The sequence below is a fragment of the Centruroides vittatus genome, unplaced genomic scaffold (genome assembly GCF_030686945.1).
Source record: "Centruroides vittatus isolate TY-2023 unplaced genomic scaffold, ASM3068694v2 contig_743, whole genome shotgun sequence".
Taxonomy (NCBI): domain Eukaryota; kingdom Metazoa; phylum Arthropoda; class Arachnida; order Scorpiones; family Buthidae; genus Centruroides; species Centruroides vittatus.
This window is the reverse complement of record NW_027122479.1, coordinates 98942-119911: the sequence shown is the minus strand read 5'-3', so window position 1 is coordinate 119911 and position 20970 is coordinate 98942. Positions and strand designations below refer to the sequence as shown.

Here is a 20970-nt window from a genome sequence, read left to right as displayed (position 1 = left end):
CTATTGTTTTCATAGTATTATTTGTGAAATCAATATAGCTAGATTATACAGAACATTAATAAGCAATTGCTTTTAAGCATTGAATGAACAATAATTGTTAAACATTCAACTTCGCAAATTATAGTTCTGTTTCAAAATTATAAAAGTAAACCTTCACGTTAATAAAAATATTTCATTTTTTAAATTTATTATTTCAATCTAACACGTGGTAAACTTTAAAACAGAATAGTCTATTAATACTCAATTATCAATTAATCTGTAATTAATATATAATAAGATATAAAACTTATAAGTACGTGTTAATGTATTTTACCCCTACATTTATTAATCAGTGCAAACTTCTACTAAGAGAAAGAACAAAAAATGTCATATACACACATATATATATAAGACGAGATTAGTTTAGAGTTTACCTCCCACAGTAGGCGAAGAAATTTGAAACTATTGTTAAAATAGGCTTGTTTGTAAATAATTCATATATAGTTATCATTGTGTCATTCATTGAAAGATAGCTTGTGTTACTATCGAACAATAAAATGCTGCTTTAATATGAATAAATCTATTAGAAACTACGCAGTAAACTATTCACCTATGTTTATAATAACAATGATAAAGAATATTCGACTGTACTTTAATCACGATTTTTATTTATAAAAAACAATGTTTACGATAAAGAATATTATCAAGTTTTAGAGATGTTGCATATGTTTATGTAGATTATATTAAGAAATTACAATATGAAACGAAAAATATTTTATTTAGAAATTATTAGACAAATACAATAATACTTTACATAACACACTAAACTATAATTAAATGATATTTACAAATACAAAAAATTATGAATATTTACAATGATTAATAAAACATATCTGACGTGTTAACTTTACATTTTCATTAATTAATAATAATTTCTGATATAAAAATTACGTTAAAATTTAATTAATTATCACACGATTAACAACTAATTAACTAAAAATACTAATAATAATAATATTATTATTCCAAATATTTATCGCATATTTAGGAAGACAAATTGAATATAGTAACTTTAAGTACCGGTACTGTACATACATTACAACTTGCTGTAATTCGTGTCTTAAGCCAAAGAAATAATTGTCCCGAATAAAATATTTTTACAATTTGTAAAAACGTTATAGTAACAATTGAATTTGATTTATTACCCGCGAAACGAGTACTTAAATGAAATAAGAATATTTATTTGCATAACTATTAATGACAATATTCAAAATTGGACGTTGCTGCGCTAATAAATTTTATACACACAAAGGAACGAAGTTACTAATATTACGGAATCTTTTACGATTTATCTGCTTTCTACAAACATTTTTATTCCCTCTTTAGGACGAAGAATAAGATCTCCCGATACATTAACTTGGTCTCGACGTTGCGTAGAACGAACTTTGAAGTTTCTCAACACATTGGCACAAACGGTTTTTAATACATTCATTGCAAAGCGTTGTCCTATGTTAAAGTAATGAAATTTAGACACGAACTTCGCACCCGTCAATAAATATTGGCAAAGTGATCTCACCTATGCAATTTCTAGGACCGGCCGAGAATGGTAGGTAGGCAAAAGGATGACGATTTTCGCAATTCTCTGGCAAGAAACGATCGGGATCGAATATTTCGGGATTTTCATAAACTTCTGGATTGTGATGAATTCCATAAATGTAAACAAGGATTGACGAATTTCGTGGAATTGTATATTCTCCTGAAATATTTAACATCATTTTTATATAAATGAAACTGATTTAGCGATTATAAAATCTTTAACTGTAAATAAATATTTTACCAATTTTTAATTCTTCACTGGCTTTCCTCATAATAACTGGAACCGAAGGATGCAATCGCAGAGATTCCTTATAAAGAGTTTAAATTAATCGGATCGTATAGTAAATGATAAATTAAATATTATCAAAGAGGAAAATGTTTTACCTTAATGACACGTTCCAAGTATTTCATCTCCTTCAGATCATCCATTTTTATTGTTCTGTTCCTGTCGTCACTAAATATGTCATTTAATTCTCGAAACACTCTTTCTTGGACATCGTGATACAAACCGAGAAGAAATAACGTCCAACTAATTCCCATTGACGTAGTGTCGTGTCCCTCGAAGACGATAAAATGATTATTTTTTTAATACAGTAATAGAACAGCTAAGATTATAATGAATTACACGGCAGAAGGAATCAATTTAAGAAGACGAAAAAGATGATTCTGAAGACACGGGCAGATCTAAACTGAATAAAAAGACAAGCAAGCAATATATTATAAACAAACTGATATCTTACTTCGAACATAAAGGTATCCACTTCTTCTCTGATGTCCTCTTCAGTTAAACTTCCGTCGTTTAGGTGATGATATAACAATAAGTCGAGAAATGCTCTGCGTTTCTTGATTCCCAATATCTCTCTTTCTTCTTGGAAGTCATCCATTGTTTGATTCTCTTCTATTTCTTCTATTACTGTTTCTTTCCTCCTTCTTATAACCTGTTATATTTTACACATAAAATGAAATGTTTTTAGTGAATTATAAATAAAATTCGCACCTTTCTGGCAAAATCGTGAAGGAATTCAGTATCTTTCCTCATATTCTTGCCCATAGAACTCACGTAGAGAAGTGGTGGAAACCAATACCACGGTTTTGAGAACCATTGAACCATTGATCGTGTAATGCTAGAATATAATAGTAAATTTGATTTTAGAGATTAAATCAATAAGTCCGTGCGGTCGTTTGTATAAAAATTGACAAGTAAAACAACCACTCTAAGACAGAAAAAGTGCTTACTTTTTAACCGCTTCAACATACGCATTATTAGTACTAACTTGAGCATTTAATTTAACTCCCATTGCAGAATCTGTACCACATATTATTAATGAATAAGCCTGAAGTTATTTACAAAAGCATTTTTCACAATATTTACTTACCTCCAACTATATCGAGTGTACAGAGCGTGACTAATTCGGACATTTCTATTATTTCACCCGCCTTTGTCCCTTTTAATTTTTCCACTAATACATTGGACTGCTCGTAAAAAATATGTTGAAAATCTTCAAGAATTCGAAAATGGAATGCGGGAGTGAGAAGTTTCCTTCTGTTTCTCCATTTGTCATCAGAGCTAAAAGCGCATTGTGTATAAAAATATGATTAATCTGATTACTAAAATTCTAATGGTTTTATTAAGTTCGTTACCTCGTAAGAAGCCCAGTTCCTAACCACGGATGTAAAATACTGTACGTCCAGTCCTTATTTATCACATTATAACTTTTTAATACCTCCTACAAATACATTTATTTTAATATCTTTGAAATTTTATAAAAACTTTCACAGAAATTATGTTGATACCTGGACAACTTGTGGATGAAAAAGTGCCACGTAGCTATGTCCCGCCCAGGAAATTCCGAACATTTTTTGTTTTAGATGCGTCATGCTCAAATAACTCAAATATTGAATAATATCTATAAAGCATATCATAACTTAATATTATTAAACATTATCTTGAAACTTAAAATTAGCTAAATATTATTGCAAATAGCCATTTCATAAAGTTATTCCGCTAACCGAAGGAAAGCTTTATTAATCTAGTATCCTGGGTACAAACCATAATCTAAAGAATAATAGAAACAAAACAAACATATATTCTATATCCTTAAAAGAATACTTACAAATACCAAGATCATTGTCAAGATTGTTGCTCCATAAAGACAAGATATTTTTTAAAATTGGTAAAGATGCAACTAATGGCACTCGACGATTATTCTTAGCATATTTTGTGTTCTTCAACCATAAGAATATTATAAGAAGTCCGATTAAAAATAGAAAAATGATACGAAATTCGAAGAGAATCAACCAAAATAATGGAGGCATATTTTGTCGCTTCGTGCGCTATCTGAACAACTTTAATTGTGCGATATAATTCTGCGATCGAATAATCATAGTATTTATCTGTTATCAACTGATACTCTTTCGTTGTAAACAAACTTCTGTTCCTGAAAACATTGAAGTAGCCTTGTAAATATTTTTAGTTATAAGAACTAACGTTGTAGAAACTCAAAGATTTTTAAGTTTTAAGAGACGAATTCTTTCTTCGTAGCTAAATAATTATAAGTTTTACTTTTCTTGTTTATAGACTTTTGTGATATTTCTTATCGGTCTTATGTTATGTTATCGTTAAAAATAATTATCTATTTAAAATGAATTGTATCTATTACCAATAGCAACATTTTAACAAAAAACTAATTGAACTTCAACCGACATTTTCAAAATATTATATAAAACACGGTTTGATATAGAAATCATTACCTATCTAAAATGTAATGTTAACAACATCCTATTAAAAAAACTGAGCCAACTGCTGTCAGAGGAAATACATTACGTGCATTAATGTATACTGGTAGATATATAACATTTACATATTTCTCTTGACCAGTTCAAGTAAAATCATGGAGCTTACCAAAAATAAAAACGTTTCGTAAAATATTGACGAAATTAAAGAAAAAAAAATTACAGGAAAATAATTTTATCAGTGCATGACACCGTGTTATATTGGAATTTAGCGTTGGATTTCATTTTGTTGACATTCTTTTTATTACTTTAAGAAAATCATTCGGGGACCACACATAATGTTCTGTAAGGTATTCAGAGTGGAAGTAATGTTTATTTCTATTAATTTTTGGAGTTTACTTCCTCGGTTAGTAAAAATGAGAGATTAAATATTAGATATACTTGAAGTGTATTACACAAATCAGAGAAATACGCATGGAAAATAATAATAGGAATATTAAAAAAATATACAGAAAAAATATATTATGTCTATTGTTAATATTGTATTCTGTTTTTGTCCGATCGACACATCTATGCAATTGTTATTTACAATTTACAACAAAATACTCTATTTTGTATTGCTAATAATAGAATTTTATGTGTTGTAATGCGTATGAAGTTGTATGATCGACAAAAGATAATTTATATTTTGAGCGTCAGCTATGTCCTTCACTTAAATACAGTAAGCATCGAAATTCTCCCAATGTTCGTACGAAGTATAGAAAAATAGCAAAGCTATTCCATACGCGAAAGTAAACGGAAAAGGAAATAAATCGGTCTTAAGATTATTACAATATTTACATAATAGCAAAAAATAAAAATAATTTTCACATTTTTAAAATATCTACGGTATATAAATTCTGCTTGTAGCATTGGGAGAATTTTGATGCGTAAATTAATTTGTTATTACATCAAAGTTAAACAACGTTAACGAGATATTAGCGTACAAATATGCGAGTGAGCTGCTGCTTGATACGAGTCATCGGAAAGAAGCTTTCTAGTGAGAAGAATCTCCTTATTGTGGACCTGCTGTAGAAAAGTTTTTCTGTTGAAAAAAAGCATTAGAAGTTGGTGTTGGGCGTTGGAGTGTATTCGGGATAAAAAAATAGTGATCGTAATAAAAAGATGGTAGAATTATCATCGCAAACTTTAATTGCCGATTATATTGTCAGAAAAGAAAGAGCTACAAAGAACGAGAACAAAGTTTGTGAAAATCCATCGCCTTTACCGCGCAGCTCTGGCGCGGAGACTGCCTCTCGTAGTGGTGAAAGTGATTCGGCACCGGTTCGCAGATCATGCAGACCATTATCAAATAGCCGCAATACTTCCAACGTAAAAATATTTGCTACTTTTTAATAAAATCAAATTAATAAAGATTGAAAACGAATTTATTTTAAGTTTTATATCAATTTCTTTCAGATTTTCGAAAGAATGTATTAAGCATTCTCACTTCCTTAAGTTTCTAGAAACTTTTATGAGGTTTTAGTTTCATTTTAGCTCATTTCATTGGTTTTATTCGATTTTCGAAAATTACGGAAAATTTCGAAAGGAATTATAGCAATTCTAAAATTAGCTGTAATTAGATATTTTTACGTAATGAAAAGTAGTAGCAAACAATGGTTTTGACGTCTGTGTTTCCAAGCGACGTTTTCACTGTTCTTTACAATGAACCGCTACTTTAACTCAGAAATAGTCGACATTGGTTTTGTGTATGGCCGAGCCAACGCCAATACACCTTAAGCAACTATACTGTACAGTACAATACAAAGAACTTTCCAAACAGCTGTAACGTGGAAAAGAAGCATTTTTGACTTGTGTTTGTATGGAATTTGTTCATTTTTATGACTCGTAGAACACCGCTAAATATTGGCAAGACGTTTCAAAAATTCTTTCCGTATCATTTTTTTTTTTTTCTTTTTTGTGAGCATTTGCCAAAAAACGAAACCCAGATGGTTCGGATTAAGCGGAATACTAGTTAGTGAGTGAGAGTGCACTGTAATTGTTAAGTTTCCTCTCAATTTTTTAATTTATTTTATTATCAAAACATTATATACGATAAAGTCATGTTTCTATTGTATTTTCAGTAACCAAAACGTGGTATTAATTTGCGTGTCTTATCATTGATGAAATTCGTAAAACGTTATTCAGTGTTACGTGCACGGATCGGAATTTGTTTAAAATATAGTAACGTTTAATACAAAATTGTTGTTTTATTTTAAATAAAATATTTAATGTACATTCGATGTAGTTGCGACACTTTCGAAATCAACTTTAGATTAAGTGTTTCAAAAGATCAGAAATTCTTATAATAAAATAGTGTTAGTTGTAACATATAGGAAACAAAAGATATTGAATTATTAAATCAATTATAACTGTGTAACTAGCAGTAAACTTATTTAACGAGCCATGTTTATACAGCGTATTGTATTTTGATTGAAAAGAATAACTCGTCGGTTCATATTAGCATATCTTGGTTTCATCAAATCCTAAGTCTAAACATATAAATAAACCAGTATATAAATACAAAATAGCTGTTTTTGTGTTTCGAGGGATTCGAGACATTATTTTCAATTCCAGAAATTTCCGAGATTGTATAATTTCAATCTTAAAAAATTTTTTAAAAATATATTTGTTATATCCTAACGCATTTTATATTTTCATGCATTTATGCAATGAATAAAATACAAGTTTTTATTATAACGAATTTTATTTTAAAATTATAAACTAAATTTTTACAAAATAAAACTCTAAGCAAGAAGTAAACAAAAAACAGCGAGAAAACAATGTGCGATTAATTACGTGCGTGTTTCATATACGGTGTTTATTAATGTAGCGGGTGAAAAGAAAATGAAATTTCAAGATCTGTAATAGTACTGTACACAATTTTTGAACGGAAAAGTTCAATATAAAAATTTCATCGTAAAGCAGAGAAGAAACGAGTGAAACAATATAATATTCATTATTAATATGATACAAACTCATTTTTACTAAAATGAAAAATTATTAAAATTATAAGTAAATTTAAAGTCAAATTTACTTTTTGTTTCAATTTTATAAATTTAAATTTATATAAAATTTTATAAAATTATTTAATTAAATTTATTATATTATATAAATTTATTTAATGGTTTGATGGTCAACGGATGGCCACTGGTGGGCCCCACCAGTGGCCAAGCGGTTCCGTTCCCGAATACTGCGAGTTCTGTCATCGGTTCGCGCCTGGCCAAAACGGGGCGGGCACGTGGAGTTTTCTGGGTTTTATCCACGTCCGTAACGCCTGAATAGGATCCAGTTACCTTAAAAAGGCATCCCCAAGGAAGATCGTCCAAGCGTTGCGTTGCTGAAACTTAAGAAACAAACAGATATTCAACTGCCTGTACTTCCTTTGTTCGAGAAACTCAATGGCCGGATTAATCAATGAGAGGACTACCGATTCAGAAGTTAGTGCTGCTGAGATAGCCTGGCGTTATTAGACGTCACCACACGAACATCGACGACGTTGTTATTCAAATCAGATTTCCATGCATATACGCGTAAGATACTACTACCGTGTGTCGGTATGCGTCACAAATATTTATTGTGACTTGGTCACAATGCCAGGCTGCAATTTTTAATCGTATTTTTAATTTATTTTATTTAAAATATATGCTATTCACCTCAAATTAGTACTGTAGTGTCTTGCCCCTGTACATCGTATATAGCATTAGCAATAGAATCTCGGCAGTCATCTAAGTCCTTTCGGGGGACGGAAATGCATGAATTAAAATATGACTTTCGATTTGCATCGGAAGTTCATATATAGCTAATCGGGGCCTCCTGCCCCGAAGCTTTCCATATCTCGGATCTAATTCCGTTCTCGAGATTAAAGAAAGAAAGACAAACTGACAATAGTGGGAATTTACGGATCTACAATTTTTTCAAATTGCAGCCCAATTAATTAATGGAAACCGCTTTAATCGACATTGGCATAATATGAATGACATCCACGAATCCGTGTTTAAAGGTGCGTGATTCAAACTAAATAAAAATTTATGAATATATTACAGGTCTATATTAATATTCAATTTAATATTTTAATTAACTGGTTACTTAGTATTAATAAACTAAAAATAATAATTAAAACTCTTAGTTTTAGTTCGGTGTAAAAACCAAAGTAAAATTAAAAATTGAAATCAAATCAATTGAAAGATAATATTTGAGAAAGTGTTGATTAAGTTGTTGTTGTCCGTCTTGGTTGATTTGATTATATCTCATCCAGACAGTCCGAGTTGAGTCTCAAAGACCGAAAACGTTCATTGACCGAAAAAAACGACCACAAAGCGCGATTCGCGTCGTGGCTTTCGAGACATTTGACCACTACGCGTGGCGGTGATTAAGAAGAGCCACAACGCGTTCTGAACGTTATCCGATGCAACCACCATACGACGCGCAGTGGTTCGTAACTTTAAAATATCAGTTCGAGCCTCGAAACGATTTACTTACAATTTTTAATGCCGAACAACATTAATTCTACGAGTTTTCCTAGAAATTTGTTTTTCATACTTAAGAAAATCTCAAAGAAATAAAATGTATGGAGCAAAATACACATTTGTTTCTTTTGTTTTGCTTAAAAGTGTTAAAGGTCAAACTACACGTACTGTACTTGTAGATGCTCGATGTAGTCTACACGAAGACATAAACATCAGCTGATAAAGTTAAAAACCACTGCGGGACGGATTTATTACGGTTAAAAGCCACTACAAGTTCTGGATGTTAACAAATAAAGAGGCAATGATAAGAAAATAAAACTTTTTTTTCATTACGGTTTATTTATCTCTAATCATTTTGTATAAGCGGGTAACAAAGTTATTCGCCACGTACAGAAATGTAACTCGGTTACTTTTCGACAACATTTAATCATTTCCGAAAATCTGTTGCGCTGCTCGAGATGTCGACATTCTCAAACAACTAATTTACTAAAAATAATTACTTTGTCGAAAACTTTTATTAATAAATCGCTATTTTTTTACGACAATCGAGAACGTTGCGGAGTTATTTATTTTTACGAGAACTATTACCGTGATATTTCCAGTGGCATTTTACGTTCTTTCGGCGACATTTCCATTTTTTTATCAATACAGTATCCTTTACAGTGAGTCATTATAAATCCTCGCTTACTTCCGGATGTTTAAGATGGATGCCGAGCGAAGTTGAGGCTACGTACCGAATGTTAATAAAGTTACTGTCAGAAATTGTAAATTCGTTACGAGCGTAAAGTCGATTTAGAAGACCTTGTTCCCCGATACAGACCCGACGGATTAATGCTCGTAACAACAACGAAAACATTTCTGGGAGCTGCACGTCCCCGATCAACATCGGGCACCCTAACTAAAACATTCGAACCAATTTCAACCTGACCGTCGTACGGTGGTTGCGTGGGCTAACGTTCAGAACGCGTTATGGCTTTTCTTAATCACCGCCACCCGTTGTGGTCAAATGTCTCGAAAGTCACGACGCGAATTTCGCGTTGTGGATGATTTAAAGAGACCACAATGCGTTGTGATCGCTTTTTTTCCCTCAATGAGAGTTTTCATTCTTTGAGCCTAACATATGTGTATATGTTATGAATGAATGTTTGCGTATCTCTGTTCTTAGCTTTTTGCTCAATCTGCTCAATAGTCTTGCTAAACTCGAATTCTGAGAAAAATATAGACTAAACACCCTACCACTTCTTTCTTATTAACCATCCCTTTACCGCATCTCGGTATGTTGAGACAGGCAAAACATCAGCCGGCAGAAGTAGCTATGGTGAAAAGACAAAGCTAGATGCAAGAGACAGAAAAGCAACGAAAAAACAAAACTACAACAGCACAAATTACTGCAGAATTGATAAAGAGTGCAAGGGTACCAATATCAGTAAAACCGTCCGACATTCGCTGTATAAAGATATCAATAGCAGTGCTATAATAAAACCTTTGTTAACACCACCAAACATTAAGCACGTGTGCAGTTGTCAAAGAGTGTAGAACGAACACCGGAGACACGAAAACACGTGATATGGTGGGATGAATCAACTTTCACTGTGCTTTCCACTTTCGGACGTGCATATGTCTGGAGATTACCGGGTGAAGCTTACATTACTGACCGTCTTAAACTTACTGCCAATCATGGCGGAAGTTCCTGTATGATTTCGGGTGCGACATCATTAAAGTCGTTGGGTGCGATAGTCGTTCTCGAAGGTAAAATAACAACCCATAGGTGTCTGCATATTCTGAGTGACGAACTCCATCCCACGATCCAAACTTGGTTTCTATATGGCGATGCGACCAATCTTCAGGACGACAATGCTCCTATCGACACTGCTGGGAATGTTCGATCTTGATTCCGAAAGCGTGAAGTTGAACATCAGACTCGAATATTCGCGTTTTTCATAAACTGACGAGGGCGCTGCATTTTTAGAAAATGGCTACTTTATCTGGGTCTCTTGTATTTTATGTAGTATTATCGAAACAAATGAGCGAAATCATTTTATACATATTTGTGCTCTTTGTGTTCAAACATCAGCTTTGACGTCTGTTCCGTACAAAATTACTGGCATTTTAAACTTTAAGGAAAAATCTTATAAAATTGACAGAGTAATTTGTTGGAGTAAAGCCGGACAATCGGAGAATTTTTTTTTACCAATTCTTAAAAGTCAAGTCCACTCTCCGTCGGTTACTCTTATGAACTTCTTCGAATTCTTATTTCCGAATAATTATCTGTTTTGTATTGGGAATAAATGAAAATTTACATCGGACTGCCGTGTAGCTTTGAAATTACAACATGGAAAGCAACAGAAAGCGTCGCTTTTCCTATTGCTATTCATCTTTATTGCTGGCAATACACAAGAAAGATTTAAACGATCCAGATAATATACTTTTGTTTTTAAACACCAGAGGGCGAGCATGGGGGAGGGGAAATGCGAATTATTGCGCCTGCATGGGACATTCTTGAGAAAGAGGTTAGGGGAAGATTCTCACTGCCTACTTCTGTCAGGGAATTAGCATCAGCATTGATTCAAGAATGGTACAAAATTGACATTACCGACGTTCGTGATTTGTATTTGTCTATTTGTTAGGGTTAATCATATTCGTCATTGTAAACCGCGCTTTAGTTAGGCGCTATCTGTCCATTTGTTTTGCACGCCCGACCAGCGAAAGACCGTCTGTTTATAACTTGAAGCATAACCTTGTCGGTCGTTTATACATGTATATACAAAAGGTGAATTGTTTACAAACTAAGTCTTTGTTCATTGTCTAATAAATGTACACTTTTCTTGTCGATTGTTCAAGTTGGGTAGATGCTTTTTGTGTCGGACGTACAGTACAGTACGTAAGATAATAAACGTTCTCATTAATTTTATCCCGCCTTTTGATTCGTTCACGATCAAAGAAATCACCACACTATTCCTCGTCTTACTTCAGCTGTAATATCTGCAAAAGGGGTCCTACTTCTTATTAATAATAATAATAAAAATCTTTCGTTGGTGTTCGAACTATTGTTTCCAACCTCCGTAGATTAAATTCATATTAATCCTTCATATTAATGAAAATTAATATGAAGTGTTTTATATAGAATCTTTCAAAGATAGTATTAGTATTTTTCGCTTTAAAATTAGTGAATGCGAGAACGGTTATCTAGAAGAATGTATGGCTTCATTGAGAAACAGCTTAAATGTTCCGACACGTTTGTAGCACGTAACGTTTAAAGATTTTATTAAACTGGTGTAATGTTTCAATAAATTAAACCTCCGATATGATTTTGTATTTTAGATGGAAAAAAATCTCTAGTGTTTTTTTGACGATGCATAATAATACGTATTTTAATTGTTCCATAATTCTGTTAGGTTAATCTTATAATTAATTAATGAATATCTCTATATTTGTAATAAATACAGGACAAGAGTCGATCTTTATTTTAATACTCTTCGATTTAATGTATAAAAGTGGACTATGCGGGGTTATTTTGTTGTCTTCCAAAGATGCGAATGAAGTTTATTCTAAACTTCATTCGCATCTTTGCAGCAGAATCGTCTCCTTCGATTTGTACAGCGACGATATTTATCTAATATAATAAGGGAGCCGGACGATCAAATCGATCAATCATTGACACTACTCATTTGCGTAGAAGCAGCTTCTTGCAGAAAATCTATTGGGAATGCGTGTCGAGTTCCTTACCAGAAAAATCCGGAATCTCAAAGTGAAATATTTTTGGACCTGTCCAGTGCCGTATATCCAATCGCCACGTCTTTCCCAACCCCACGATGGTCTCCAAGTTTAAATTTAAGCACCCAATGTTTGTTCATAGAAATGTTCATCATCTTTTCCAATTAATTTGATTTCTTCTATTTATTTGTTGTTTCGAAACACAATGATAATCGATTATTAATAATAGTAATAAATAAATATTCATAGATGTATTTTATATGCAACAAATATAAGAATACTTCTTATGCTGTATGCAACCGATGAGTAAAACCAGGTTTTCGAAATTCGTGTTGTAACGAGATTGTTTTAAAATAAGTTCGACATCGAAAATAGTAGAGGCGTTGGCAACACTTGCGTTATTGTAGTTTTTGTCAATAGAACTGCAGTCTGAAATACACCAGAATAGGTTAGGCCGGTGTTCCGCAAACTTTTTGTGTTCGAGGTACATCTACCAAATCAAGAAATTTTAGAGGTATACAAAAGGAAAAACCAATGTTTATTTAATATTTATTTATTATAAAAATCAGTACAGTGTTTAATGAGAAATGTGAGCCTGCTTAACTGAGCACAGGCGATCAAAATTTGGAACAATCGTTGATAAGACTGCTCTCATCTCTTGGTCGATCGTCCTCGGGCGTTCTCTTTTTCTCGATTTAATCGTAGTGAGAGTCGAAAACCCCAATTCGCGTAAGTAGGTCGTGGCAAATGGTAAGAGAATTGCAATAGCACGCTTTGAAAGCAGTGGATACCCATTTTTTATATGCAGCCAAAAATGTGCTAGCTCTGTTTCGGAAAATTTTAGTTTTAATGTCCGATCAGTTTTTAGCTCCATGTATTTTTCCTGCTTGCTCGTTTATCGGTAGGTGTCCAATGGAAATGCTATCTGAAAATGGATTTCGTACCCAGTCCATAAGTCGCGGGTCACACTTAGGAAAATAAGAGTTCCTTTTTTCTCCTAATAGCTCCAAGTGCTTCGCTATCGAAGCCTGCACTTTTTTTCTGAATCGGCAGCCACGACATTTTGGAACATTTCGTTACTACCATCGGTATCGGGGCCGATCTATAACACCAACTTAGCGCGAAAGCTTTCAATCTTGTCCGATAACGTTAAAATATTAGAATTCCTGCCTCGCAGTTTTTTGTTGAGCTCATTTAAATTGGCGAATATATCCGCCAGATATGCAAGTTTTGCTACCCATTCTTCTCTTTTAAACAGAGAAGCAAAATCTGAACCCTAGGCCTCTAAAAACGTCTGGGTCTCATTTTTTCGCTCGTAAATTCGAGAAAACACTTTTCCGCGAGAAAGCCATCGTACTTATGTATGAAACAGAAGTGACTGATGATCTGCTCCCATTTCACTGCATTAAACAGACGAGAGTTCGGCGGTCGCGACTCGATGTAATTGACAATTTTGACGACTTCTTGTAGGACAGACAACAATTCATCAGGCAGAGACTTCGCCATTAGTGCTTCCCTGTGTAAAAAGCAATGTACGTTTTTAATATTAGGGTTTTTTCAGAAGCCCTGGTTATAAATCCCCTAATTTTTCCCGTCGTAGCTGCCGTTCCGTCCGTGCAAATGCTTACGCAGTTGCGCCATTCCAAATTATACTCGCCGAAGTACTGGTCTGTTACTTTGAATATTTCTTCCGCAGTGGTATAACCAGGTAGTGGCAGACAAAATAAAAAGTTCTCTTTTATTTCGTATTCGTCAGTGTACCTGACATTTCATACGAGATGCGCGTGACCACTGATATATATCCGGTAGCCTGGTCGACTCGTAGCGCAAAAACTCCACTAAGCCTTAACTTTTCAATTAACGTTGATTGAATGTCGCAAGAAATATCATTAATTCGACGTGAGATCGTATCTGCCGACGCGGGTATTTTTTCGATTTCCTTAGCGGCTTCTTGGCTAATCGTAATCTTGACAACTTCTTTGCAGACAGGTAAAATTAAAGTTTCAGCCAGAGAATGAGGCTTCTTGGATTTAACGAGCATATTAGCGATCACGTAGCTCGCTTTCTGCGCTTTGTCTGATGTTTTGAGAGACGAACTCGTAAGAGTTACCTGTTTCTTAGACTGGTCTTTCAAACGTTGAAAAAAGGCTTTGTCTTTTTGAGCCACCGATGGGTGTTTAGTAGTTAAATGTCGTAAAAGTTTACTGGGCACCATCGAATTATTACCCAAAGTTTCTCCATTTTGGGATTGGGCACGATTCGTCTCCGCAATATATAAAGTCATAACGTACTGTACATAGCGCTCATCATATTTTCGATTAACAAGCTTAGGTTTTTTCTTCGTTGACACTGCTTCTTGGGAATCATTAGTTTCACTTACGAACTTGCCGTAGGTTTAAGGAATTTATATACACATACATATATACACCATTATATACGCATACATGTATTAGGGTCTATTTATTTGTAATAAAAAAAGTCAATTACGTTCGCGACGACACATTCACAAACTAGCGGCTAGTTACTGGCGAAAAGCGATTTGTTTCAGTTTACAAAAGCGCGTGACAACGATGACTAAGCGGGGCGCAGCGTCACAATATCACACTGACACGCGCGTGCGTGCGGCGCGCGGGTGGGCTGTCCCGCTCCTCGCGCAACGAAGCGCTTCGCTCGCATAACTCTCAGCTATGTGTAGGTGCATTATCTTCACAAAACTTGACATTTTTCCGCGGCACACCAACTATTGACCACGGTACACCAGTGTGCGGCGGCACGCACTTTGCGGAACATTGGACCGTTAGGCTACTCTTCACGGTTTCTTAAATTTTGTTATTTATTATTATTACTTTCAAAAATGAAGACTGTCGTTTATTTTGTAATTTTCTTCGCCTGGATGACCTCGTTGATACAACGTAGCCACGCGGTTAAAGCCGTACAATGTTCGTGCTGCGGTAAGTTCGTCGATTTAATATTAACTCGCTACCAGTCGCTTTGCGTATTTCTCAAACTTTATTTAGCCTATATTAATTTATAAATTCTACAATTAAATAGAAAATGATAATTAATCTCAATTAATTCTTAATGTAACGATCGCTTTAGGAAAACCAAAAGGTAAAATCGTTTCCACGGACATCGGCGGATGTGAGAACCAATCTTCGTACGAATGCAAATTTAACTTCGGTGGTCCGCTGAAAGTTCGTATCAAATTTGAAGTTTGTAAGTATTTTTGTAATCGATATTTACGGACACAAAGAATAGCTGTTAATTGTGTGACGTCTTTCAGGCGAAGAAATTTCGAATATCGATTATAAGTTAACGGCGGTTAGAGAAATTTGGTGGACTACAGAGACTTTCGGCTATCCGAACAAACATATCGGATCCGAATCCGGAATACCTTGTCCTCTTAAACCGGGAGAGATTTATCAATTTCAACGAACTTTTTGGCTTAGTGATTCCAGATTTGCCGTAAGTATCTTAGAATTATTGTTTGTGTCATTTAAAGGAGTTTTACATCAGATTTAATTATACATTTATATATTTTTTTTATCAGAGAAGTTCTGTCAAACATTTAAACTTGGAAATTTTAGACAGAGGAGACGGCAGTAGAGTTGTATGTGTAGAAATACCTGGCAGAATGATGGAACAAAACAAAAAATAATAAAATGAGTTCTTAATTGAACTGCCGTTGCTTATATCTTTGGTTGTAACCGTTACTTCCACAACACCAAAATTTTCATTAAGAAATTAATGTTTCTAAATTAAATAATTTGTATTGTAAACTGCGTTAAGTGTAAAATTTTTATTTTTGTACTTAAAAAAGCGAATTGAGAATATAAATTTTCGTGGACTTTTAGGAAATTAATTTGATTTTAATAAAATTATTTATCATTAATTGTCCACTCGGACACAATTTATTATTAGGACCTTATACTGGTGTTTTTGGGTATTGACACAAAGATGAGATCTGATTCAGAAAAAACAAAATTTCTTTATTATATCAGCTGTAGTAATTTTTCCTGTTCCGAGTAGACAATTAATGATAAATTAAAATTAAGGACTATAAGGCAACTATATTTAATAAAATTATGTTTATTCGAACATATTTGATGTTAAAATTTTCAATAAATCTGCATCACGATGAGTTTTGTTTTTGTATTGTTTAATTTTTTGCAATTCTTAAAGATGTGCATTTTTTGTGGCTGTACCAAATGATCGTGATTAATTTAGCTTTAGTAAGACTATTTTTTACTATATAACAGTTAATATTTCGTAAACATGTTTTTAATATTTCTGTATTAGTGGCTGTAAAAAATATCCTTTTAAGAAACAGGCCAATTTTTATATATTAAAAAAGTGTTTAGCAAAGTCACATACGCAACACGTTAGTATTCGTAAGAAATTAATTTTATAAATTAATTGTATATTTAAACGTAAAAATACAATTTGAAATCTCAAATTTGGTTTGTCGATTTGAAATAAACGTCATCGAGTGAAGGCAAAAATTTTAAATTCAATAATAACCACAATGATCACCATTAAAAAAATACTATATTATAATTGGGAAAATTAAATTCTATATACCATTACAATTATGGTAATATTATTGTTTATTAAAGTGAGTTCACGCCGTGAAACTTTTATTTAGAAATGGTTTAATAATTGGCGAAAGAATCGAAAACTTTTTCTGCGTATCTATTCCCCAATATCGCGCGTCACTAGTCTTATCACTTGTTACGAGTTTTATTTACTGCCGTATTATTTAATTATTTTTTCTTTTGATTAAATTAATAATAAGTTAAATAAATTTTTTTTGGATTAATACATAAAATATTTTTGTACCGATAACTGCATGATATTTACGAATTCGTATACAGGTGAAGATAATAGTAACTTAATACAGATTTATTACACGTAAATACTCGTATATATAATAGGTCTGTACATTATATTTACAAAGACAGAGATAAAATAAGTGATACAAAAGGTCAAACAATTGTTATGCAAGAGTTGGAAGAGAGATTTTTGTTGATACTAAAGTTCTTGCAATCAATCCAGAAACAATGAGGAAGTGAATGTCTTATCAGAATTAAACGATAAAATTCACTCTAAATAATAAACACAATAATAATCATTACAATACAATATAATTTTCTGTCGCTGCTTTTTATATTTCTTATAAATGAATAACAATAATAATAAAATCTGTTCGTTCGAAGCTTCTGTAGATATCTTGTAATATATATAAATGTAAGATGTTTATGCTATATGTCGCAGTAATTTTTAATTTGTAAAAGGGTCAAACAATAAAATTTATAAGCTTATCAGAAGATTATCTTTTCTCTATGGTCATCTTTATTTCTTCCTTAGGACGAAGTATGACGTCTCCGGAAACCAGAACGTTTTCACGATGTTCTAAAGAATGCACTTTAAAATTACGTAAGACGTGGGCACAAACTGTCTTCATTACCATCATGGCGAAACGTTGGCCTGCATAGCGGACAATATAATATTTATTCTTTTTGTAAACGCATTTGTGTAATTAAGTAAAACATCTCACCTATGCAATTCCTAGGACCAGCCGAGAATGGCAAGTAAGCGAAAGGATGACGATTCTCGCAGTTTTCTGGCAAGAATCTATCTGGATCGAATACTTCTGGATTTTCGTAAACTTCCGCATTGTGATGAATTCCGTAAATGTAAACACACAACGAGGAATTTCGTGGAATTGTATATTCTCCTAAAATTACATTAAATTCTACATAATTTGTATTTAAAATTATTCAAACTATAATCTGTAATAAACAAATTGCGGAAGTACAGTACATTTTAGTAGAAAAAAGCCGACTTAAATTGATTGCGCAGAACTTTATATCATAGGGATGTAACTCAGAGTTAAATACAAATATAACTTATAATTACAAATATTTGGAATTAGTAAAATTCTTACCAATTTTTATTTCCGCGGAATTCCTTCGCAAAATGTAAGGCACCGAAGGAAATAATCGCAAGGCTTCCTGAAGATCAAAAGTAATTCATTTATATCTGATTAATATCTCTAATTTAATACATTCGTTAATTTAACAATTATAAACCTTAATAATTCGTTCTAAATACTTCATTTCTTTTAAGTCGTCCATTTTAATAGTTCTGTTCGAGTCGTCGGAAAAAATATGGCAAAGTTCCTGATAAACTCTTTCTTGAATTTCGTGATGTAAACCGAGGAGATACAAAGTCCAGCTTATACCCATTCCGGTCGTGTCGTGGCCCTATTTTAAAGTATTTTAATTAACACTGCTTTGAATATCAATAAAAAGATTTATATAGAAAGTTAGACAATTTATTTTACTTCAAACATGAACGTGTCGACTTCTTCTCTGATATCTTCTTCGGTCAGATCGCCACTGACGATGTGATGATATACCAACAAGTCTAGAAAAGCCCTACGTTTCTTGATCCCCAAAACTTCTTTGTCTTTTTGAAAGTCATCAATAACATCGTCCTCTTCTAACTGTTTTAACAATTTTCCTTTCTTCTTTCTTATCACCTAAAATATTCTTGTTTCTTTAAATATCCTCCAGTGCTTCTTGATTGTGCCTAAAACTGGTTTCGTTGCATTATTCTTACCTTTCTGGCAAAATCGTGAACCAGTTCGATATCTTTTCTCATCTTCTTACCCAGCCGACTGAAGTACAGAATTGGAGGAAACCAATACCAGGGTTTTGCAAACCATTCGATGATTGTGCTAGTAATTCTAAAACATTTTTAAAGATTTAAATTTTATTTAATTCGTTTAAAATTATTACCAACAATATAAGTATTTTTAAGTGCTAAGTTATGGACGCTTACCCTTTAACAGCCTTAACATAGTTATTATCTGACTTGACTTGAACATTTAGTTGAATACCCATGGCCGAGTCTACGAAAATTTTAATTAAAATCTTTATGTACGGTACGTTCAAAATACTGTAAGTACAAATAAAACAATCACCCGCAACTATGTCGAATGTACAAAGCGTGACTAATTCGGACATTTCTACCACTTCGCCCTCCTTCGTTTCGTTTAATTTCTGTACTAAAATGTTAGCTTGTTCGTAAAATATATCTTGAAAATCTTCGAGAATTCGAAAGTGAAAAGCCGGTGTTAAAAGTTTTCTTCTACTCCTCCACTTTTCATCCGAACTGCGAAACGTGGTTCAGAAAGACACGCATCGATTACTACATTCACAGTAGCTACTTACGTAAAAATTAATAAATAGAAATTCTTGAAATATATGTAATTGTATAGATGTTTATTTACCTGGTAAGAAGTCCTGTACCCAACCACGAATGAAAGATGTTGTATAGCCAATCTTTGTTAACTACACTGTAGCTTTTTAATATCTCCTGTTAAAATATTATCCTTATTTACAATATTTCGACAAGAATTCATCGTTAATCAAAAAGCTTACCTGAGCAACTTCGGGATGAAACAGTACAACGTAAGTACGTCCCGCCCACGATCCTTTAAATATTTTCTTCTTTTCAAACAAGTAACACACCGCACTTAGATATTGAATAAGTACTATAATCAACATTTAAAAACAAAATTATGCTTTTACCTCTATTAAGTAAACAATTTTTAACAATATATTTTGTGTTATAATTTCATTTGTAAATCATAAGAGTACTTACAAACGCCTACATTTATATTCTGTCCATTTTTCCAGATAGAAATAATATTTTTTAAAATAGGCGTAGATGCAATCGTTTGTATTTCACGGTCTTCGTCATTCTTCTTCTTCCAACCTTTCGTCCATAATATAATTATAATCACAGCTACAAAGAATATAAAATATATTCTAAACACAAATAAAGCCCACAAAAATAAAAATATCATTTCAAACTTTCACTTTCTTTCTAGCATCAAAAGGAACTGATAATATCAAATCTATTCGAAATTGTATTCTGCAGTTTATATTTATATTATCGTCGAAAATGTTTACGTTTTATATCAGATTTGGTTTCTACTGTTTACGTCATTTATCTTATTGTGACTATCGAGATTACTTTATGAGGTTTTTCATCGTAACGGATTAAACCAAGTATTGATAATTGTGTTATCGGTTAAACAATTGACATTTCGTAACGTACGGTATATCGAAGGCGTATTCGGGAAGAGATAGAAAGGGAATATACCCTTTAAATCTTTTCGTATATACAGTATTTACAAAATCAATTTATAAACAGATCTATTCTCGATTATCTCCTAACGATATCTTGATACATCTCTAATATATACTTTTGTTCTTTATTATGAAGATTTCGTTGTAAATATTTTGCTCAATGTTAAATGTTTTATCTTCCATCTGTTATTGGTTACCTTTTATCTTATATTTTAATGTTTTCGTGTGACTTTAACTGTTTATTCTTTATAAAACAACTCCTTCAAAAGCATGCGATA

The 20970-nt window shown here is 32.7% G+C and overlaps 1 protein-coding gene and 1 pseudogene across 1 annotated transcript; one reads left to right on the top strand and one right to left on the bottom strand.

Moving 5' to 3' along the window:
• Window positions 1–1188: 1188 nt before the first annotated feature.
• LOC136981120 (uncharacterized) lies at window positions 1189–20433 on the bottom strand (annotated as a pseudogene).
• Window positions 15383–16343, top strand: LOC136981096 (NPC intracellular cholesterol transporter 2 homolog a-like). The gene is made up of 4 exons (XM_067277359.1): window positions 15383–15481; window positions 15630–15746; window positions 15814–15995; window positions 16081–16343. The coding sequence occupies exons 1-4, from the start codon at window positions 15385–15387 to the stop codon at window positions 16186–16188; spliced, it is 504 nt and encodes a 167-aa protein (XP_067133460.1). The 5' UTR covers window positions 15383–15384; the 3' UTR covers window positions 16189–16343.
• Window positions 20434–20970: the final 537 nt, after the last annotated feature.